At 31.3% G+C, this 25273-nt stretch overlaps 1 protein-coding gene across 1 annotated transcript; it reads left to right on the top strand.

Annotated features, from left to right (window-relative positions):
* Positions 1 to 347: 347 nt before the first annotated feature.
* On the top strand, positions 348 to 19415 carry LOC132713924 (uncharacterized). The gene is made up of 9 exons (XM_060696629.1): positions 348 to 498; positions 925 to 1350; positions 7874 to 8284; positions 9366 to 9389; positions 10391 to 10516; positions 10728 to 10794; positions 11113 to 11180; positions 18338 to 18368; positions 18586 to 19415. Exons 1-9 carry the CDS (start codon positions 444 to 446, stop codon positions 18662 to 18664), a joined length of 1287 nt encoding a protein of 428 aa, XP_060552612.1. The 5' UTR covers positions 348 to 443; the 3' UTR covers positions 18665 to 19415.
* The last annotated feature ends 5858 nt before the right edge of the window (positions 19416 to 25273 follow it).

Here is a 25273-nt window from a genome sequence, read left to right as displayed (position 1 = left end):
CGCAACCAATTAAAATTGAATGAATAGATAAACGCAGTGTCCCGTTACAACTCATTTGATAACACTGGTATGTATCTTTCGACAATAATTCAATAATTATGTAGTAGAATAAATATAGATAAATTCACATCTAAACCAGTCAAACCGTTCATTCACAAGTAATATAATTATGATATTTTTCTTGAAGATTCATTAAATATCAAATAAGCATGATTTAAAGAAAAAACACTTTCTTTCAAAACTAGATTTCATGCACTACCTAGTTGGTGATAAATGTATTTTACATAGATTGTACATAGGCCATGTATATTTAGCTCATCCTGATTTAATTATTTCACTAACATTACTTTCTGTTAGCGTCATTAATCTATGTATTATCTTTTCCATTTAAAGGTTGAATTCATAAAAAGAAGAAAGGAGGTTATTTAAATAGCAGGAAAAAAATGTCGGACGTTTTCAAATGTTTTGTTTTCTATGTCGCTTTTACTTTATTTAAGGGTAAGTAGTTTTGTTATCAAATTAAAATCACTATTTAATAATGGTTTAATTGCTTAGTCAATGCTATTTGATATTTTGGCCATTACTATGGTTAGACTTTTTTGATGTGTACTTGTATGTTTTTTGTGTGTTTTTTTTCGGCACGATATGGCCATTTATTTGTTTACGTGCCGTAAAAATCCAAACAAACAAATAAAACTTGTATGTTTTATATTATGCTTTTTATCAACCGTCTTAAAATAACATTTTCATCTAAGATAAATGATTAGCTTTAAATCCGTGCAAATGCAAACAAGTGTACCTTGTACAAAATATCAGTAATGTAAATAGAAACGTAGTAATCTGGAAGAATGTTTGATGTAAGGTTTAGAATGTTACTCAAAATACAGATTTTATTTCTGTTAATACTTTATTAACCTTTTTCAGTCACTGGTATAGACTTCACAATAAGCAGGGAGAATGTTTTACTTGGAAGTACAGGAACATTAACTTTAAGATGTAACATCACTGAAACAGATGTTGAAACTTTATACAGCATCCAGATAAAACAATTAAGGTCCCCCACACTCTCTGGGAATAATGATGATGAGTGGCAGAGGTTAGCATTTATGAGAATATCCACTAATGAAAGCCCTACATTAGATTCAGCTATTATACCAAGTGACAAAGATTATGGTGCTGGAGGATCATGGGATTCTACAACCCCTGCTAACACATATCTTACATTAGACATGAAAATAGAGAAGTTAGTGTGTGATGATGCCAAGACATTTAAATGTGATTTATCATACTTTTCAAATTCACAATCTACGAAACAAACATTATCCAAAAATACCACTTTCACAGCATATGGTAAGTTTATTTCATTTAATTAAAGAAGCATGCACATTTGTACAACATAGATGACTATCAGCCTTATGTAGTTTCTTCCTTTCTGCTTTCCTTCATTACCCACAATTTTTTAAACACCATTATCTCCTTGACACTAATGGTGAATGTTGACTTTAAAGGAGTGATCCTTAGGTGGCCCTCTACAAAAGTTATTAAACATTGTTCAAATGACCCATAATCTGATTTATATCAATAAACCTTAAAAGTAAGCTTAGAAATTATTCCTTTGAAATTATTTTTAAGAATTCCTAAAATGATGTGACAGAGCTTAGATATTAAACTTTTGGTATGTAGCATTACTTTGGTATAAAAAAAATGTAATAATGTAATAAATTATGTCCCTTGGTAAAAGTGCCCTGAACTTAGTTGAGAGGTGGGATCACTCTTTGACTTGTATAGGAACACATTTGAATCACAAAGTGTGAAAAGACATAGACTTGAGTTTAGATTGAGGATAATGCATTGTTTAATTGACTTCTATAACAGTTACACGAATTACATCGTCGGATACCCACGGCCGAACCATTAACATTGATTACATGTTATGTTATGTTATGTTATGCTACGTTATGTTACGTTATGTTACATGTTAACCAACCGTGGGTATCCGACAATGCACGAATTATTGCCCAGGCGTAACAAAATTGACTTCTTTGCAAAATAAATAATCAGATTTTCTGATAATGTGTTCTAGCAACCTCTGTATTACCTTTGATAATTTTGAAAATTCAGATCAGAACAACAGATAGTCCGCTATAATTCAATGAATAAAGATGTATTATTTCTTGTGTTGTCATGATTAAAAGAAATTCTGCTTGGGCTACAAATTCTTTAAATAACTTAATCATAAGTACATGTACAGCACCAGAAACAATCCTGCCGAATAAAGTTGATTTTCACTGTAAAAATGGACATGCAGTAATTACTCTGTGCAATGGCGATAAATTTCAAAGTCTCGATCTCTGTTATCCCTATTTAATACAATCAAAATGGGGTAATAAAGTCATGTTGAGCGTTCGGCAGTCCGTACCTTCGTACCTCTAAGTAAATCAATCTTGGAATCAGTTTCTAAATTTTCTTGAGACTTTGCATGTTATTATAATAAATGAATACGAAAATGATCGGATTCAGAAAGTTTCATCAAAATACGCCCTGAGAGTTAAAAACCTTTGTATCTTTACACAAAGATATATTAAGAATGAAAACAAAGATCATTCTAGTTATATGAGTTATTCTCTATATTCTTATTGAATGGTATATATACACTATTATAGTTCAAATTTTTCCTGTGATTAATGAATGATATAAATAAAAAGCTGGATTTGGCATTGTTAGTTATTTTAGGTATTTATCTACTCTGATCAGTACTACAAGGTTAAGCCTTGAAACACTAAAGTGGACTCAATCAAACCGAGTCTGCAATTTTCATGTAATTTTGTTTTAATGCCTCAGAGGGATCACTTTGTTTTAAGATATTAACAATCGTTTAATGTTAACTTTTATCAACCTCATACAAAATATCTGATATAAATAATCTAAATTAAATGATAAGTAGAGTTGTGCTTAATAATAAATAAATACTATTTAATTAGTATACTTCTTAAATAATAAAATCATTAATTGAAAAGGTATTGATTAGTTATTGTTGCTGTTTAGTCCAAAATCTTAAAGTGACGCTTATGCCCTGGGAATTCATTCCTCTTACTATTTTGTGATCGTTTGGTCTCTGTGTAGAGCATTGGTTCTCATAGAATCTTACCACTATTACAATACTTTACGAGTGGCTTATCTTAACTCTTGTGATGAAATTCGGCATAAGCATTTATCATAATATGAAAATTATGCTAATCAATTTCTTTCAACATTTCAGATTGAACTTAATTTTTGCACTTTGAAAAAAAAAACGAAAAAAAAACATTTAACATGAAAATTCCCATTTCGAGCCATATTGAAACCGTAAAGTGATTGAACTGTATTGACACTAAGCATGCATACAGGTAATGATCAGCAAGGGGACTGCAAACTATGTGATAGGCGTCGGATATGACAGGCAAATATCACATCGGTAAGTCTGTAGCCCTGTTAGATTATAAGTATGATGACCTGTAAAAGTTAAATTGAAATCACATCAAAATTAATTAATACATCTAAATGAAATTCTAACATGTTTGAGTAAGCTAATGGCCGCATTTTTTAAAAACTTGGACTGGTTTTATATTTGAGCTATATTTAGATTTCCGAAAGAAAATATGTAAGAAAAGCGCCCACACATTCTATATTTTGTCCTAAATTACATTTCCGTTGGAAGTATGATGTTGAATTCAGTAAATAATCATGATAATCATTAATAAGGAATGGAGTAACGATTATTTATATAAAGATATTTAAAATTTCAGATCATTAGCTCGCCCCGTTTTTCCAGAATAATTATTATAATAGTGAAAAATGACCCAAAATTGAAAAGCGTTTAAACGCTTTTCACTCAAATCGGACTGAGAATAGCACAAATATATGATTTTCAATGTATTTCTTGTACATTTCTTGGTTATATTTTATTTATATTTCTGTTTTAAGTGCTCATGTTTATGTATGTGAACAATTAAAAAAATATTTTTTATGCTTATAAACCTCAGTGGAGTTCCTTTGAAAAGAAAATATGTAAGAAAAGCGCCCACACATTCTATATGTTGTCCTAAATTACATTTCCGTTAGAAGTATGATGTTGAATTCAGAAAATAATTATGATAATCATTAATAAGGAATGGACTAACGATTATTTATATAAAGTGATTACTTTTTAAAATCAATTTTAATAAATCATCACGTTTAAATAACGTAAAAACAGCAACTCTGAATAGAGATTAATGAACATAGCGGAAAGATATTCGGAAAAACTCGGAAAATTTCGTTGATAGGTTTTACACCACCAATTCATTCGGATCTAATTAACGGTACAAAATACCTGCGTTTACTCATTATTTACAAAGTCAAAGACATATTTGGTTTATATATTTAAAATTGTGTATTTATTATTAAATCATAAGGACTTTCTGCGTCAAGGGAAGTACCTAATTTTATATTTTAAACATAAAGCCCTTACGCAGGCTTGAGGATAAAAAGCTATCAGATACATTTAATTTTAAATGTCTGACAGTATGCAAAATTTTCTTATTGCAAGGTTTCACGCTTGTTTCATGTTGAATCGCGTACCCTAATATAAAAAATGCGTCTAAATGTATAATGAATAAGTAATTTGAAAATTTTAGTTCAACGCAATGTATATGCCTTACATAATTCTTTTTGATAATAAACTATGACCAATAAATAATAAGGGATATTTTTTGAATATGCAGTTTTATATGCCCTTGTTGATCTTTGTTTTCATAATTTATTGGTTTTTGAAATGTGATATATGGTGAGTAAATACAGATAACATTACACAGAGTTATTAAATCTGGTATATGTATTAAATTAAATGCATTAAAGCTACTATTCCACGCAATGTATTTTGAGCGTTTTTCAAATAAAATGTAATCGAAAAATAAAATTTCACCAGAGGCTTGTGCTTAAATGGCACTAGATGATGAATACATGTCTTGTACGACGTAAAAAATCAAATTATACTTAAAGTATTTAAAATGTTTATCATGCTGTAATTTTAAAACGTTGCAACGTTTTATTTTGTAAGTATTTGTCACGGTTCAGAACTGTTCACTATTTAGGGGAGAAGATGTGTAAGCCGCCGGATAGCTCAGTCGGAAGAGCCCGAGGATCCGGTTTCGAGTCCCGGTCAGGCTGCACATTTTACTTACCCTGTGACATTTGGCGCCCAACGTGGGGCCTTGACTGAATGTAGCTCAGAATTTACATTGCTCTTTAACTCTGCGAAATTCGAGGACGAATTTAAATATAGCATGGGAGTATGTCACGGTTCAGAACTGTCCACTATTTAGGGAGAAGATGTGTAAGCGGCCGGATAGCTCAGTCGGCAGAGCCGCGGTACGGTATTCGGAAGGGTCGGGGTTTGAGTCCCGGTCAGGCTGCACATTTTCTCACCCTGTAACATATTGATTAAATTTATAAACACGCCCGCTTACGGATTGCACGTAGATGAGTTGGTTGCGGTTTAACAATAATTATTGTACGCTTGGAAAAAGTTTTTATCTAGCAACTGATTGATTCACAATATATCATAGTAAATAATGTCGATAAAAAGCTACTTCTTCTGCAGAATTATGTACCTTTTTTATTTCAGTCGACAGGTTCATGTTAGGTCTGGCAAAAGTTTTCTAGCCTGCTTGTCTAATATATCTATTTGCCTTTCAAAAAAGTTCGTGACTGAGCTTAAATATCAGTTATTGACAGGCGCCAACTATATTAAGGTTAAATGAATACCATATATATGTATATTGATATAATGTAACCTCGGTTTTATTATCATGATATACTTTTAGCTTCCAAGGTTAGCGTTTTTGATCATCTTGTGTTTGGCGTCCGTCGTTATCATCTTTATGTTAACAACGTATCCTCCTAAACCGATTGATTACTATTCAGGAAAGATCCTTTGGTTCTTTACAAAATTTGCTTATTATAAATGTTATTTGGTCTGATAAGGTCAGAGCTAAAAATTTAAGCAATCTCCTTCCTTTTCAACTACTCTGTACATTTTGATTAAACTGCGCAGTAACTTTACAGAAGTTACTAAATTAAAGTACCTTTCAATGCAAAGATATCCATATTACTCTACACTGACTATAGAGTTATTTTATTTGAATCGGTTGAAAACCCCACGTTTTTACATTTATGAAGATTGATGTATTAAATGGCGACTTTGTAAATACATCTTTTAGACAATTTAACCAATTCTTATTTTAACGGGGCTGAAAAAATGGATTACAATCCAACTGCCGTTATCTATTGGATTAAATGAAACAATAGCAATGTTCTTATTCAAAAATCACGATTTTGGTCATCAACAAAATAAACTGTCAATTCTTCTATACGATATTATCGATATTATTATACATGTATAATCTGTCAAATAAAATGAATATCTTATGTGAAAACAAGATTCTTTGATTGCACATCTAAGACATTCTTTTATAAAATGAGGTCTTATAAATATATGGTATACACAAAATTATAGTGAGAATAAGATATTTAAACTCGCAATAAGGCAGAAACTTAAATATATTTTTTCTAAATGATCAGTATTCCCTTAAACTTAACTCTAGCAAATATATATTCTATAGAATAATCAATAAGGAATTTACATATTGAAACTATCTTGAACAAATTTCTAAACCTTAGTTTCGTAATTTTGTAATATTCCCTTCTCAACCATTGGTCTCCACAGCAGCAGTGAATTGCATTGCAATCCTGAATTGCATAGTAACATGTGAATGTTACATTTCAAATCAACTAGCTACCCCGATAGCTATTTGAAAGCGGCCGTTGAATATTATACAAATATGGACTTTTTAGCTGCTGAATATGATGTGATATGTACTGAAAAAATTAATATTGACCGAGGCGATAGCCACATCATATTCAACAGCTAAAAAGTACATATCTGTTTTATTATATAATTTATAAATATCTTTTATATGGCTTATCACATCTGCCATTGCATACGACGGAAATCATTATTTTTTAGCTTGTCTTCTGTTTTCATAATTTGGTCATTTCCATTGGCATGCTGATCCCTATTGCTCTTAAAAATGTAAAAAGGTAACTAAAATAGACTAATTTGACTCTTATGTACACCCCACTCAACGTTTTTTTTTTCCAGAATAATAACAACAAACTTGGCGTGACGTCATGTCAAAGTCTCGCGTTTTTAGGGATTTCCAGAAAATCTATTTTTAGAAGAAAAACCGGTGAATATAATCTGAAAATCTATTTTTAGGGAAAAAAAAGTGAATATACTCTGATACTGACCTGTTATTTTTTACAAAAAGTTGCTTGTTAGCCAATCAGGGAAAGGCATTTCAAAGCTATTTATAGATTATATAATAATCATAAAAATCATTAATTCTAATTGGATCATTTGGGTTAAATTTTTAAATCTATGACTTCAAAGGACTTACATAAGGAGGATTCTAATTTAGATTTGATTTAAATAATTATTTTTGTTTAACACCAAGAAGCCCGCGCTACAGGTAATTATGGATGGAGTAAACATGTTAAAAATCTGATTACAAGATGAGTGTTAAACAATGAATATATCAGAAATCTAATTATATTACGGTTTGCAATCTTGGTGATTCTTTGTCCCCCAACATGAGATTTAATTACGGGGTGCAAAGTAAGTATTGTGAGTTTCTGACATAAGTTTCTAAAAATAAGAACATAAAATATAAATTAAAAATATAGATCGTGATTTAATGTCGTTTGTAATGTGATGTACAAATGTAGTATATGGGATGTAGGCCTAAGGATAAAATGCTTTTAAACTTTGTAATATGTGCATTAATCCTTACAGTTAAACCACAAGTTACATCATTAGTTGCAAGGAAGAATGGTTGCATTGTACAAGGAATGTCACCGTCTGACATGGCCACTGCTTACGTAGGAGATGAGTTGGAATTCACATGTACTGCTAATATAGGAAGCTCTTCACAAACAATGATTCGATGGCATAGAACATCTGAAACTTCCCAAAATGATGAATTTATTGGATATCAACCATCACAAGGTACATTTGATGAGGGCTCTGCAATCAGTGACAATCAGTGTGGATATATACGAGTAGCTTCAATTAGATACAACACAACATCAGCTGATGCAAATAGGGATAACAATCTGGCATTTGAGTGTTATGTTACAGTTAGCGGAGATCCATATGGAAACTCGTATATCTCAGAAAACAATCCGAGATTTTATACTGAAGTGTGTAAGTTATCTATCACATAGATAAATTGTGTATAAAAGATAATATTATGACCTGATACGTAAGATATATTGTCAGTGCTAAACAAAAGAAAGTCGTTTTAATTTTAACTTGTCATTTATAAACCTATGAATAATTGTCATATTTGTACAATTTATGTGATCATTGACATTCAAAATAGTCAGCTTTTCTGAAAATATTTTCGGAATGAATTCAATATGAAAACATACAATGTACATGAATATAAATTAAATTTTAAAATTGTTTATAGGATTTATATATCTGTGTTTTTAAAGCGGTTTGGAAAGGTCACTTTAAGAAGCGTAAAAGATATTAAACGTCTTGACATTTTATCCACATTCAACTACTATGAAATCTTAAGTAAATCGTATCATTTGTTTTTGCACCACATTGGTAAATCTCTTTTACCCTTTTTCAGTTGTTAACAAGTTTTAAGTACTCTATAACGTGACGTATAACGCACATCACTTGCTGTTACCCATGCACAAAAGGATTAAAAGATAGATAAATACAGAATCCATAAAGAAAGCCCAACTCGACAAAATTGAAAATGTTGCAGGCTCGGTTTGATTGAGCCTGTTCATGGACGGTACTGGAAAGTGCAATTTACCGTCCACACCCCCTAACACCGGCTTAAGCAGAATTCAACATTTAAACATGAAATAGTGAAAATTTGAATTTAGAAACATCCGCAGATATGAAACATCCTTTTGTATGATTAGTTGGATTCTACAAAGATGTGAAAATAGACCAAAAAGCTCCTATGACTCTATCAAAGGTCCGTTACTCATTACGTAATGAAGACTATTTTGAATACCTTCAAATTTTTATATGTAAGTTTCGATAAAAATTGAAGTTGAACAGCATCTTCAGGATTCAATATAACAGATATATTAACCAATCACAGACCTCTTATCTAACAACCTTTAGAATAATTACAAGCCAAAGGATAGCATTAATAAAAGTATAAGTATGCACAAAAACAAATAAGGTTTTTATTTGAAAATCAGTACATCTGTTTTATATATAATTCATAGATTTAAGTCTACCTTTTCTTTTACAGATAACCCATGTAGTGAAGATTCAGGTAATACTATGATTACAACAGGTAAAACAATAACTTCAATGCTCTCCTATTGTAGATTTGCAGCTGCAAATTCTTTCAGGAACTTTCTGATATGTATCTCAGCAGTTAAAATGACCCCATATATCTTAACAACCAACAATAATTATCACGAATAAAGGACTTTGAATCCTCATTGTATAAATTCTCAATGCATGCGTTTCTCTTTGCTATATATGCTACCTGCTGTTAAAAAAAATATGAAAAGAACAATAACAAAATACATGTATAAAAGAAAATATGTAAGTATATTTCCTTACTGGCTTATGTCACGTGTACAAAATCATTGCTTAAAATAGGAACATAATATTTTCTTCAAGAACATTTTATACTGTTAGCGTATAAATCATGTGAGTTTAAAAACAGAAACATTACTCTTTTGTTAGTCAATCATAAAATTAAGAAAACAACATTTTACCAATTATAGCTGTTATAATAGCATTAAATTAGGTATAGCTTAACATAGTTTAGGTATCATTTCTTAGTAAATAAGTAAGAATAATATCTACCTCATAAACTCTCTGCGTACTACGTATGTTAAGAGACTTATATAGTGTTATGACCTTATGCCCTTCTATAAATTTACAACTGTTTAAATGAACGCTGAAATTCTGTACATGCGCAATGATGAATGAACTGTTGACCTGCCAATATTATTTTACTGCTTCACCCCTGTCGACGTCTTAGGGTATTTCTGTTATCAAACGTCGCTCAGCTTAATGTACGGTAGTTGTTCGTCTGTAGGAAATTACAACAGTTGTAAAAATGCTATTAGTATGTTGTTACAGTATAAATTGTTTTTTTTTGATTGCAAAGTTTTAGTAAATAAAATAATTATTGCATGGTTGTTTGGTGTCCTCGGTATCAGGGATGCCATTTGCAACATTCAAAATGTGATCCCTGATACCTCGGGGCAACCGTTCCACAAACACCCATGAAATAAGTGTATACAATTGTTATTGCAGATGGGAACGAGATAAGTATATCAGCAGCAGTTATCGCCGCGATTGTCATTACCTCACTAATTGTTGGTGTTCTTATTGGCGTGGTTTTCACATTGGTTATTTTAAATAGAAAACGAACATTAACAGGTACTTTTAATTAACTTGTTAAATATCAATTTATGATTTTCGAATTTTACTTTAAAAAGTTAAAATGTATTTGAAAGGTCGTGATGTGAACTAGATATTCGATAAAATAATAGACTAATGACACCGAAATCTGTGTTTTTGACGCTCATAAAACAGTCCAGATTTTGTTTTAGAAATGAGAAAAACTGATAACCCATTTTTTTAAAAACAGGTCCGAAGAGTCAAAATCAACATCAGCCAACACGAGAAACAGAATTAAATGTTCCGTCACTTTCACCGTGAGTAGCCATCATTTATCGATTTTATTTTTTTTAAGATAGATGATAATGTTTGTTTCTTTTTTGATATTGTTTGTTTCTTTTTTGTTTTTTGTTGTTGTTTTTTTTCAATGTTTTTTTTCCACTTACATCTAAATATACTTAATTATTAAATACACTTAATGATGAAAGATAATTAAGATGAATTACATACATATTTCACACATAAACAAATTGTTACAAAATGATAATTATTATTAGTGTAATAAAAAGATGAATAATATTAAACCTAGCCGAATTTGCAATACCACATTACAAAATCTTCTAATATTTTTTTAGGAATACCTACGAACAACTTCAAAATAGAATAGATACTGAAAGCAGGATAACCTATGATTCCCTTGACGGTATTACAATTGTTTTCTTATTTACATTGCGAACTATTTCATTGATAGTTATTGCTAAATTAATAGCATGGATTTTTGCACTTAACTGAATATTTTAGTGGTCCATTATTGATATCATGTCACGTGGACTTTGGCATTAATCTGTTATTTTACTTGTCAATTATTGATATCATGTCATAAGGATTGTGGCATTATTCTCTATATTTTACTGGTCTATTACTGATATCATGTCACATGGATTGTGGCATAATTCTATATATTTTACTGGTCCATTGTTGATATCATGTCACCTGGATTTTGGCATTAAGTTGTGTATTTTACGGGTCCGTTATTGATATCATGTCACATGAAGTTTTGAATTAATCTGTATATTTTACTGGTCCATTATTGTTATCATGCCACATGGAATTTGACATTTATATATATATTTAAGAAACAATATCGGTCTGAGAGGTATCTTTAGGTTTTTTACGACCTATCTGTCGTTTTGATGCGTCGTAATTGATCACGAAGACAGTTAACTGGAGGTCTTAAAATGTCCGCATCAAAGCGACAGAAAGTCATATACAGATAAGCACAAACAAGTTCGTTGTCATTTCAATTCTAACATGATAATGAAAAGACAAATAAGAGACCTCACTTTTCGCTACTTATCAAGCTTAAGTTGCCGGGTTTTATATTATGTTATTTTATTTAGCATTTTACTTTCGCTAAATAAATAATAATAATTATTATAAAGACTTTATTTAACGAGAGAACTCATTTGAACAAACATATCAATCTTCCATGAGGCCCTCAACAAGGAACAATATAAATTTAACATATTATTAACTATTAAAAGACATAAATGTTAAAACATACAGGAGATTATTAATTTGTATACATCAATGTGTGATAATACCTCAAGTATAAAGTTTTAAAATTGTTCACAGATGTAGCAGACTTAATAAAATCAGGAAGGCCTTCCAAATACAAGATCCAGAATAAACAAAAGACTTACGAAATTGTTCAGTATTTGGACTAGGCGTATTAAGTTGAAAATCAGACATTGAACGCAAAAAGCGAGTATGAACATCTGACGATAAAATGAAATTATTCAATTAATAGGAAGGCGCCTGATTATTCATTATTTTAAACATCATAATAGCTTTTTGAAAAACAACCCTCTGTAAAAATGTCATCCAGCGGAGTTCCGAAAAATGTTCAGCAGATGGAGTGTCATAATCTTTGTCTTGAATTAGTCTTGCAGCTCTCTTTTGGAACTTAATGAGTTTATCTTCTAGAAAAGACGTACAGTAACCGTAAATTATGCAACAATAATCAAGATGTGGTAAGATATGGTAAAACATTGCACGTACAGGTATAGATATGAATAATTTTATACGTGATAAAAATGTAACAATTAGTTACATTTTTAATAGCATTATCAATATGGCTTTGCCAAGACAAGGTGCTGTTAATTGTAATACCCAATAATTTTTCTTCAGAGCTACAAAAAAATTTGTTCTGTTTTATATGAAATACAAGGATCATTACTTTCATGAATATAATTTTGCTTGTGTTTTGAGGAAATAAACATAACCTTAGTTTTGTTAACATTGATAGACATGCGATTCAAATCACCTCATTGGTTGGCATTTAAAAGATCATGAGTAAGAGATTCAACTACTCTGTTAAGCGATACATCAGAGGTTGAAAGGGCGGTGTCATCAGCAAAATTATCAGTTTCTGTTTGTTCCATAGACAAAGGCAGGTCATTGGTATAGATTAAAAACAGTATAGGACCTAGCACTGAGCCCTGAGGAACACCAGTAGTTACTGAACTTGACTCTGAATATAAACCGGATATGTAGTTTGTTGAGTTTTGCAATCTATATAGGAGGAAAACCAAATCTAGGTTATACATTAAAAGCTTTTCAATAATAATAGAGTGATCCACATAGTCAAAAGCTTTAGAGAGATCAAGGACAATTGAACCAACTATTTCATTTTTGTCAATAGCCAATCATCAATAATTCTAATCAATACAGTTTGACATGAATGATTTGACCTGAGTCCAGACTGACGTTGGTAAAGAAGTTGATATTTCTCAAGGTATTGCTTTAAATATGACATGACGTTCAAGAATAAGTGATATCAAGGGAAGTATGGAAATTGGCCTATAATTTCTTTTATCATTTTTAGAACCTTTTTTATGTATAAGAATGACTTTGGCATTTTTGAATGATTTAGGAATTGTAGTGTTTAGAATGCTATTACTGAATATAGTGGTAAATATAGGAGCAATAATGTGGGTCGATAACTTTAGAAACCTTGCACTGATACCATCTGACCCACAAGACTTTGTAATATCAATCGATTTTAATTGGTTCAACAAATAAGTGAGCACTATTTTAGGTATTTTGAAAGGGGGTATATGCTAAAGTTTAGATGCATTTAGTTCAACAAGCTCAGGATTTTCATAACCAGTCTGATTAATGATCTGATGGGATTGGTGGAGATTCGCAAATTGTCTGTTGAATAAATTTGCAGTGATAAAAGGGTCAGTAACAGGGTTGCCATCATCATCATCAATAAAATGTGTTTGAACCTTGGATTTGTAACCATATTATTCATTACCAGTCCATAATTTCTTTGGGTTGTGTTTGTTTTGATTGATAGTATCATTATAATATTGTCGCTTAGAATCATATATGAGCGACTTAACGTGTTGTTTCCATATGTTGTAATTATATGTGTCATTAACTCTATGAAACTGGTGTTTTGTTTTAATAGCATCGATGATGTTTTTATTGATCCAATTTGGTTGGGTGACCTTCTTTACTCGTTTTTTCCCTGGTTGCTGCATGTTTTTCAAGGACAGACAAACATTTATCAGTGAACAAATCTATAGAGTTATCTTGATTTTCTACAGATACTACTTCTGACCAGGGTTGCTTAGTAGATATAATAATAAAATAGCTGTTTCATTCTAAGTATAGTAAGTCTGTTCAGTCTTCCAGAATTCTTTTATTCTTTATTATTTTTTATCGATTAATCATTCTAACACTATCGGAATTTTTTCTATTTAAACAAAGAAGGCCCGAAGCGTGCATTATTCTGCAACAATGCACTCGCCATTCTTATTATCTCCCTGTATATTTTCAAATTGAGGGCGCCATTTTGTTTGAAAAATCTGGTAAATAAAAACAATTTTTTGTCGAATTTTGTTGTGAAAACTATCTAGAATGAAAGAAAATGGTCTAACTAAGAAAATAAATCCGAACACCAATATCTTTAATTCAGTCGTTAACGCTGTACAGACGTTTAAAGTGTTGTTTACGTGACGTCACAATGTAGCGCCAAACAGCACGTGCAAAACAATCAAAATCAAGTACGCTATTTTAACGTCGCAGACGAGTTAAGTTTTACATTTATTTCACTTTTAATAATTTGTATTTCGCTTGGAAAATTATAGACTGAAATAAAAAAAAACAAATAAAGTTTTATCAACGTTTTCAAAATTCGTTATTCCCAAAATGTTTCTACACACGGTAGATTTAACGACAGTTTTTTTCAACCCACTGGAACGGCCTTTAAAGAATGTTTCTATTGGCAACTCTGAGGCGAAAACAAATTTAACCGCCAAACATAAAGTCCAACTTTATAATAATAATTATATTTTTTCTTGACGTGTTACAATGGAAATAGATATTAATTCTTCGTGCATTATTGTATAATAATGCACGTTTTTCGTTCAAATGCTTTGTAATTAATCACTCAGGCCTATCGGCCTTCGTGATAATATTACTACGCATTTGAACTCAAACCGTGCATTATTCTACAACAATGCACTCAGAATTGATATCTATTTCCTAAACAAAAAATTAAAATTGTTTATTTACTTGAGAAGGTTCATAAACCAGTCTTCAACCTTCCATATGAGATGAATTGCAAACTTTAATATTTAACACATTTAATAAATGTCATGCCTGTTTATAATATCACATACTTGTATATTATGACTTTATTTAGACAAATGATACTTAATATGTATTCCAATGTGTATAGTTGAATGTTTAATCAATTTAAACGTGAACAATTTATCTAAAGTGACATTTTTTCATATTTTCATTGTCAACATTAGCTTAATTGCCTATATATTTCAATCAATTGACTGTCATAATGATAATGGGTCAACAGTTGATATTGGAATACTTTTGCATAAACTATTACAGGGAATTCCCCAGGATTTTTTTTAAGCGCTACATTTTTTAATAAGACGGGGGTGGGTGCGGGAGGGGGTCTTGACCCCATACCGCGTGTCGAAAATTTTTGCCATTTAAGGTGTCAAGATACTGCTGTGGGCTGTTTTAAAACAAATAATGAAAGCTTTTCACTTGATAAACATTTTCTTAATTTTTATTATTTACTTTTTCCATTTCCAACAATTCAAATAAATAAACAATTATATATAAACACAAGTTCACAACATGTGATCAACATTTATATGTATGTGTGTGTCCCATTTAAATGAGTATATTTCAGTTGTTTTTTCTTCATTAACATCATTAAAAGTGGGCCTGTCTTCTAGGTTTGTTGTCCTTCCATGCCTTGACTGCCTTCTCAAAGTTGAAAGATTCTAATGGGGGTCCTTAAAGGGAGACGGCAAGAAGATAGTTCAGAACTTTAACAGAGAACAATTCCTATTTTCAGTCTTAACTCTCTCTTCAGGCAGCTGAATCCTCGCTCAAAATCTGAAATGAATAAATGAAAGTAATCATTTATGTTAACCTCATGTCTTTTATTTATATTGTTGTTTTGATGTGAATATTTGAAAATTTAAAACTTCAAGCCTATTTAAACTTAACTAAGTAAAAAAAAATTATATTTGAAATGTTGAAAACTTCTAGCAAAGTGTTACACATCTGCAACTGTCATTGGAATTTCATTAATGTTCAAGAATGAATGAATTTAATAATGCTTACCTGCAGTAGAGGTTGGGAGGAGGAGACTCACAGCAGCAATTCTGTAAAGAACTGGATGACTGGTAGAAAGATTGCCAGTAATCCAGGTCATGGTCTGGTCGGCTGACTGATCAGTCCCCTCTAGACTGGCACGTACCTGGTGCCAATGGCTGCGGCACTGCTCCATATCTACACCAAAGTGCCTGGCCAGCTCCTGTATGTTCTGACAAACCAATGCTAAGGGGTAGGACAGTAGATTGCACTTCACAAAGCTCGATTAAAGAGGGCCTGCAAAGTTAATATTTTTTTCATTTTGGGGATTCACTGAACAGACACAGATTACAAGATATGTTTAATTAAAAAAGAAAATGACCAATTGGCTGTCACTAAGTGGGATTGTTGATGTAAAGTTTTTGTTGTTGTTTTCACTCATTTGCAAGTTGATAATGAACAGTCGTAAATGTTTTCAATGTTAACGTAGCCATCAACCAAATTTATTTCTGAATATCTATGCAGTTTAATCCAAGAGTAAAAAAAGAAAAAAAAAAGCAAAATGATCCTGAGACAGTTTCAACGACATTGCTCACAAAAAAACCTCTTAAAATTGATAGTGAACTAGGCTTCCCTTATTGTTAGACATATTATTTTTTGAAATCTTAATACTACAGTATACTACTGTTTAGACGTAACGATCATAAGAAAGTGAAAGATGAAATTGAACATTACGCTTCTATCAAGACAATTAACCCATTCACCCCTAAATATCAAACTGTTATATCGCATGTCAATTAATGCCAATTATATTATCAAAGCAATAAAAGTTATTACACCTACCTGAAACATGTAAATATCACACATGCCGCGGTTAAATTGCACCCATCTCAATACACGGTAATTGACAACACATAAAAGTGCACGAACAGTCGTCTGCAGACATCGATGACAGGTGTATGTGACGTCACACAGTATAAAGGCAATCAGTGTATCGGGTTGTGTATACGCCTCGGGTAATTATCTACACAGGACATGTATATTGGCTTGTTTATTTGGCTAATTGGGGTTACTTATAGACACAGAAGAAAGGGATATCGGTCATTTTTTAAAGCGCTATGATAATTTTAAGCGCATCGGGATTTCTTGTTCTGAAATTTTAGCGCATCGGCGCCGATGCGCTAAAAGCGCCTGGGGAATTCTTTGCTATTATTTATTGTTATCATATCGGTAAAATTCTGGAATATTAAACTTGGTCATTGTTATTTGTTCCTGAAAGTCATCTAGCAATATACGAGGGCTGTTCAAAAAGTTCGTGGACTCCGGTTCTACTGTTCACATCTTTTAATTTGCGTATATGATTTTACAAGAGACATATATGAAAATATGTCCTTAATAAACAGTGAAAAAATCAATACAATATGTTTACAAATAATAATTCTGTGACAGTTACAATTCACAAAGGGTGCTAAATCCGGCGCACGCTGATGATGAAACAAAATGACGTTCGTGACGTCGCAATATAAATGAAACATTTTACCAGCGTCATTGTTTCTGAATGTACTCTTTTCAGTGTTTAATATCTGCGGATCATATACCAAAACCATTTTTCTGTTTGTGATGATGACCCGAGATATAAAGTGGTAACCTTTTTGCTCCTTTCTCCGTATTAAGGTCCGAGTGCCGCATACTTTCCGCTCTTTATCGATATTTTTGAGTAATTTCGACACTTAACAGACAGTGTTATTAAGTTAATTCAATTGTTGATTTATAGTATCAATTTGAAACCGCCCTCGTCCGATCTTTTAATAATATAATTATCAATGATAAAGAAAAATATTTTATCAACTGACAATTATTTTATACGGTAAATCTACTGAACACCGGCTAGCATTAATTATAAAACAGACCAGGGTAAATACACGTAATACAAATAAAAATTATTAATTGTAAATACGCATATATCCTGATAAATGAAATAAAATATTATTTTAATTAAATTAATTAAATGACAGCAAAAATTCACGAACTTTTTGAACATACCTCGTAGTTATATGCATGCATCATTTCTAAATTCATTAAAGGTAATTTGATTTATTTCAACATAAACCATGTGAAATCCAATATTTTTAATGTATACAAATTAGCATTGCATTTTCCCTTGTCACATATTTAATAAACAAGTGTCCCATATTTATGTTATTTTGTATTCTGCTTCAGCTTCAGCGAATTCAAGCGCAGTACAAGACAGGTAATGAACTAAATCATGAATTTCAAACTATAGTAAACACTGTTGTCAATAATGTTTTAGTAAATAATTAGAATAAGGAATTTACATACAAATAACATATTTGTCACGAAATTATTTTTATCTTAATTTCTTTAATAATTAAAACATTTATAACATTTCGCGTCTTATGTTAGAACCCTGGCGTTTTTAAATTATTTATTCATATCACTGATTTCAGCCAATCACAGTATGAGAGTCTTACACGTGGAGAAGGAGGGACATCTCACACTTACGCAGGTCTAAATAACAACCAATAAAATTTGAAAGATCTACCTTGGCTGTTTGGACTACTTCACCATATATGCTCTAGATATAAATTTTGGACACAATCTTAAATTGTCTATAATTTTGAAATTTATTCGTACACACCATGAACATTATAAAAGGATATGATTTTGCAGGAGACTACTCCGCGCAAATGAAGTTATTCGAGCAATCCGAGTTCGACCATATGGAGTTTACTTGTATTTGTGTAGATATGACAGTGAAAATCAAATGTGTTGTCATCTGTTACCTTATCAATTTGATATAACCAGGCTTTATTAAAGAGTAATTTTTCGTATCTCCAGTTTAAATGGTCATATATGCACCCAATCTGATTTAAATCAGCTGTAAATAACGTTATTTATTTAGATCTGACCATCACCAAATACGGAGTCAATTCTCGAGATCTTTCAAACAGCCAATTACCGGCGAGCTTTCATAATTTTGATTCTGTTTCTATTTTTAAACGCCGGAAAGCCAATATGGAGAAGGAAATCATCACGAATTCGAACGATTTACAGGCTGTTCACCCCTCAGACAGTTCACCCTAGGCCATTTTTTTGCAGACACTTAACCACTTAGATAGTTCACCCTCATTTTAAGAAATTTGATTGAAACACTTCATCCCCACTTTTTATTTTGTGTTCAACAATAACTACATGTAATTTGGAAAATGTTAGAAGTATAATTGTATTCAATAGTGATTGAGAAAATTATTTGTTGCATCATACTTTGCTATTGTTTGAAGATAGTGTATATTGTAAGCATAAACCATTGGATAACTTATTAAAATCACGTTCATTAATTTAGTGACAAAATAATGCTTTAAATTTGTACTTGATATTCATAACTTGTGCTTTTTTACTTTAAGAAGTTAATCCATGAATGAAAAGTCAAAATGTCCTTAAAAAGCTGTAAGTTGGTTAATAAAGATATTGAAATCCATTAACTGTATACCATGAATTAACAAATGTTATGCATTAAATCTAATTGCATAGGTATAACAAAAGATGCATACAACAAAGCCGCAAACCACTAAGTTTTTCTTTTTTTAATAGGCATGCATGTAAAGCTTCCGGCATTTCCTGAGACGTTGTGTGCGATTTAAGGTTGTGTTGTCTGTGTGCTGAAAATATTCATCACTGTTTAGATATTCGCTTACAGAAATGTTTAATACTTCATCCCTCAAAGAGAATATGAAATATGTTTCTTTTTTTGCTCGTTCCTTTCCTTATCTTTTTACACGTTTTCTGGAAATGAAACATGCGTCCGTCTTACGATCCGTCATTTTGATAACATCCCAAACTAAGCGGTAGCTTGATTAAATATTACATACCACACATCTATACTTTGTAAAATAGAGAACAACAGAACAGAATGCCTAAAGAACGCTTTAAACGGTACAATTGAAATATTTGCAGTCTCGGTTTGATTGAGCCTTTTCATAAACATGGATATAGGTAAGATAATATAAGATAAGATTTCTTTAGTTCCTCCAAGAATGTAGAGATACATGTTATACAAATGACAAATACAGTACAACCCTAAGAAAAAGTAAGAAAAAAAAGAAACAGTGAGAAATCTAGTGAGTCTTAGTTGTAAGTAACAACAGATATATATCCTGATACCAGTTTTGTACAAGTACCAGTGTTTTTATATATACATGTATAAAATGTATGTTAGAGTTATAAATGTGGTATAGAGATGAAGTAAATAATGTTTAAACAAAGAGATAATATATACAATAAAGTATATCGCTAAAGTTAAAATTAGAGGCTTTATTTATAAATGGTATTCGGTTTTATCATCTGGCCTAAGATTCTTAGCGAAACGAAATGAAAGTATCATAAAGATGATATTCGAATTTTATCATTTACTTGTAAATACTGTATCATAGCATTACCAACACTAGTAGATGAAACTTCGACACATTAGCAAGCTGGGTAGCGTTCTCACATGTAGAATCATGCAACGCTTTCGCAGTTTGGACCTACAGCGATGAGAGGCGACTGGTTTGAAGTCAATGACCTTTACCACTCGGCCACGGACGCCCCTACTTAAGAGAGTTAATTGAGAATTAAAACACTCTCGAGTCCGTTCCTGGAACCAACCAGTACTTAGCAATGAATGTAAAGTTTCTTGTTCAAGGAAACAACGGGTTGTCACTGACAAGGTTGGAACCTCGCAGTCAGCAACCCTTAGATTGCTAGTCCGACGCGTTAACCACTAAAAATGAATTACAGAAATATTTCTCACATAAATTGTAAATTGTTACAAAATAATAATTATTAGTTTTATAATAAAAAAGATGAATAATATTAAACACAGTCGTATTTGCAAGACCACATCACAAAATCTTTTTATAATTTATTTTTAGGAATATCTAAGAACAACTTCACAATAGAACAGATACTGAAATCAGGATAACCTATGATTCCCTTGACGGTATTACAATTTTGTTTCTAATTTAAATTGCGAACAATTTAATTGATCGTTATTTATATTTAATAGCATATCTTTTTTGCACTTACCTGTATATTTTAGTCGTCGATAATTGATATTATGTCACGTGGATTTTGGCATTAATCTATAATTTTACTTGTCCATTATTGATATCATGTTCTATGGATTGTGGCATAATTCTCTATATTTTACTGGTCCAGCACTGGTATCATGTCACATGGATTGTGGCAATAATTTTGTACATTTTACTGATCCATTATTGATTTCGTGTTACATGGATTGAGCCATAATTCTGTATATTTTACTGAACCATTGTTGATATCATGTCACATAAATCGTGACATAATTATGCATCTTTTACTGGAACATTATTGATACCATGTCACTTGGATTGTGGCATAATTCTGTATATTTCACTGGTGCATTATTGACATAAAGTCACATGGATTTTGGCATAAATCTGTGTATTCTACTAGTCCATTATTTATATCTTGTCACATGAATTTTTGAATAATTCTGTATATATATCTGCTATATTACTGATATCATGTCACATTAATTGTGGCATTATTCTTTATGTTTTACTGGTCCAGCATTGGTATCATGTCACATGGATTTTGGCATTTTTTTATATTTAATTACGGGTCTATTTACTGATATCATGTCACATGGATTGTGGCATAATTCTGTATATTTTACTGGACTATTATCATGCCACATGGAGTTTGACATTAATATGTATCTTAAAGAAACAATATCGGTCTGAGCGATATCTTGAGGGGTTTTTACGACCTATCTGTCGTATTGATGCGTATCAATTGATCACGACAACTGTTGGCTGGGGTTCTTAATATCTCGGCAATAAAGCGACAGAAAGTTATATATAGATAAACACAAACAAGTTTGTTGTCATTTCAATTATAAAATGATAATGAAAAGACAAATAAGAGACGTCACATTTCGCTAATTATCAAGCTAAAGTTGCTGGGTTTAATATTATGTTGTTTTATTTAGAATTTTACTTACGCTTAATTAAAACTTAGTAGATATAATAATAAAATAGCTGTTTCATTCAGAGTATAGTAAGTTTGTTCAGTCTTCCAGTATTTTTTATTCTTAATTGTTTTTATCAATTAATCAACAATTAAAATTGTATATTTACTGGAGGAGGTTCATAAACCAGAGTTTCAACCTTCCATATGAGATGAATTGCAAACTTTAAAATCTAACACATTTTAATTAATGTCATACGTGCTTATTATATCACATACTCGTATAATTTGACTGTATTAAGTAATTTTTATTGATATATTCAAATATGTAAAGTTCAATGTTTAGTCGATTTAATCGTTTTATTTTATTTTTATTTAAGTGACATTATGCTCATATTTTCATTGTCAAGTTGACTGAATTGACTATATTTGTCAAAAGATTGACTGTTACAATGATGATTGGCCAGCAGTTGATGTTGGAAAATGTTTGCATAAATTTTTAATTATTGTTATATCATATGCATAAATGTATGGCAAATCGGAATTCTTTTGTGTGATCGTATAAATCTCGATCAATGTTATTTGTTTTTGAAGGTCAGTCTGCAATATAGTTATATTCATGCATCATTTGTAAATGGACTATGTCCATTTTGATTTATATAAATATTTACCTCGTGTATGTATATTGTCGTGTATGTATATTGTATGTGTACAAATTAACATTGCATTTTCCCAAGTCACTTTTTTCATTAACGAATGTTCAACAATATTTATGTTATTGGGGAGGCTATGCCGACCCAATGTTAATAACCATCCGTCAAATCTTACTGCCGCGGTAATCAGGTCAAAAAATAGTACCTTGATTTTTTCTAAGCTGACTCATCACAGACATTTACAATATGAAAATATTTTCATTCTTTTATTTCATATCTGCAATTTGTAAAGATAATAATTCTCTGAAAAATTCTTGATTTTTGTTTAAATCACTACTCCGTGACGTCATACTGCCGCGGTAATCATGTTTAGGCATACGTATGTCTGTAATAAATAGTTCTGGTATGAAAACCCTTCAAAATAATAACTTTATCAATATTCTTTTAACAAAAAGCATAAATGAAAATTTATAAGTAAATGCTTTAATCTAGTGGCAAATATTCTTTATTATTTTTGATAACAATTTTCCAATTACTACGCAGCGACCAACTGTTTATGACGGGTCATTAACTAGAACGTTGCAAACACCGTATTCTCAATATCATGCATGTTCTTTTGTTGTTATAAACCATTAATAGTCCTTAATATTTTTAAAGACAAATAATTGTAAACTGTCGCTTACATCAGAGACATGGATCATGCTTGCGTGATAACTAAGGGAAAACTAACTTATTAGTACACCCCATAGGCTGTACGCGGAGAACGCTCATAAACCGCTATATCATATAGCTGTTAGTAAATATTTTGCATACATTTAACTAAAAAATTCACTGATGGGTGATGAACATATAGTTTGAAAAACATTATATTCTTGAAACCATTATCGCCGAAAAAAAACTATTTAACTACAAAACCCCTAAGGACCCTCCGACAAAATTCCAGCACAATATTACATTTTACATTAGCAAAATAAAAAAAAGCAATACTTATATTTTCATCTTACATAATTCATTAATCAAACTTTTAACATAAAAGTATCTTTGGCAATTGACAGATCCCTACTCTGATCATTTATTTGTATAGGAATAAATTTAAACATGTGCTCTTTTGTTTAGGAATATTTTGTAGTGAAAGTCATATATATTCACTAATCTCATAATTAGAATTAGACAGGTCAGGGATTTATACAACCAGTTGTTTAGTTAACTATGCTCATTTTAATCCATTTGAAACATTCAAATATTTGGGTAAAAAACATGACCAAAGTACCTAGTAGTCGTTTACCCGGTGGTGATCCCATTAAACTGATTATAGATTCGAATTGATTAGAAAACACAAATAGAAACATGTGTTTCCGTACAACAAAAATCGGAAGTAAAGTGAACAGTTAATTGACAGAAATATGTGGTCAAATATGTTTTAACAAGGAAATAATTATTTCAGAGAAAGACGCAAAGATCAGTATGACCCCGTATTGTGTAATTAGAAAGTTTATTCAATTCTAGGGCATACATCATAATTTGATAGTCCAAGTGTAATAAAATTCAAATTTTCAATACAGATTATGAGATACATAAAAAAATATTAAAGAATAAGAAACTTTAATAAAAAAAAAAAAAAAAAAAAAAAAAAAAAAAAAAAAACGCATACATATACAAATTACTTACAGTCGAGCATCGGGAAGTCATTAACATATCTTACGAAACTTTAATTTGAAAACGATATTTGCGCGCGCTGAAGTGATTAATGTTTATTTGAAAAATAAAAAAACGAACTTTTATGTTTGTGTTCTAAAAATAATCGGCGGCATAAGAGGAATTTCTTATTCATTTTACAACACTTGAAAAATTACTACAGAAAATGTGATGTTGTTTCTTTGTTTTGTTTTCAACAAAAGTGTGTGTGTTTTAAGTTTATTTATACTCGGCGCCGGAATAACCATATGTCCGAGATTATGGCATCTTGGACGTCTTTTTCAAGCAGATTCTTCCTGGAAGCCCATTCTTCGTTCTTTGGTGGTAAAGGAGACGACAATACCGTCAAGGCATCAACTTTTGACTGACGACAACAAAAACAGCATCTATTAGCGCCAAACCTCCAGAGTAAGTCACGACAGGTCAACCAATCACCTCTGGTACTTATGATGACTTGACTATGACCTTCCGTGTGCCTTCTCCGCGACGTGCACGCCTCTGGAGGGATTTGGAGAAGTTTCAACAAAAACTTCCAAAAACACGCCATTTATAACACCATTCATAGCACTGACGGCTTCGGTGTTCTCATCTATTTGCGGGAAATGGTCGACAGGGAAACCCTACGTAATAACCGCACACCCTGTTAACAACAGATTTTCCGCAGTATATATTTCAAGCTAGTGAGGTTTAAAACAATCGATTAACTACCATAAGTTGGTTGAGTGTTGGCCGTAAAAAAAGAAGATATAACTTCCTGATCAATTTTCACTTAGGTTGATTCAGTTTTGAATAAGCTTTT

This window comes from Ruditapes philippinarum, unplaced genomic scaffold (assembly GCF_026571515.1).
Source record: "Ruditapes philippinarum isolate M1 unplaced genomic scaffold, ASM2657151v2 ctg6442_1_1_1_1, whole genome shotgun sequence".
Taxonomy (NCBI): Eukaryota; Metazoa; Mollusca; class Bivalvia; order Venerida; family Veneridae; genus Ruditapes; species Ruditapes philippinarum.
Note: the sequence above shows the minus strand (reverse complement) of the source record. Positions and strands in the feature narration are given on the sequence as shown.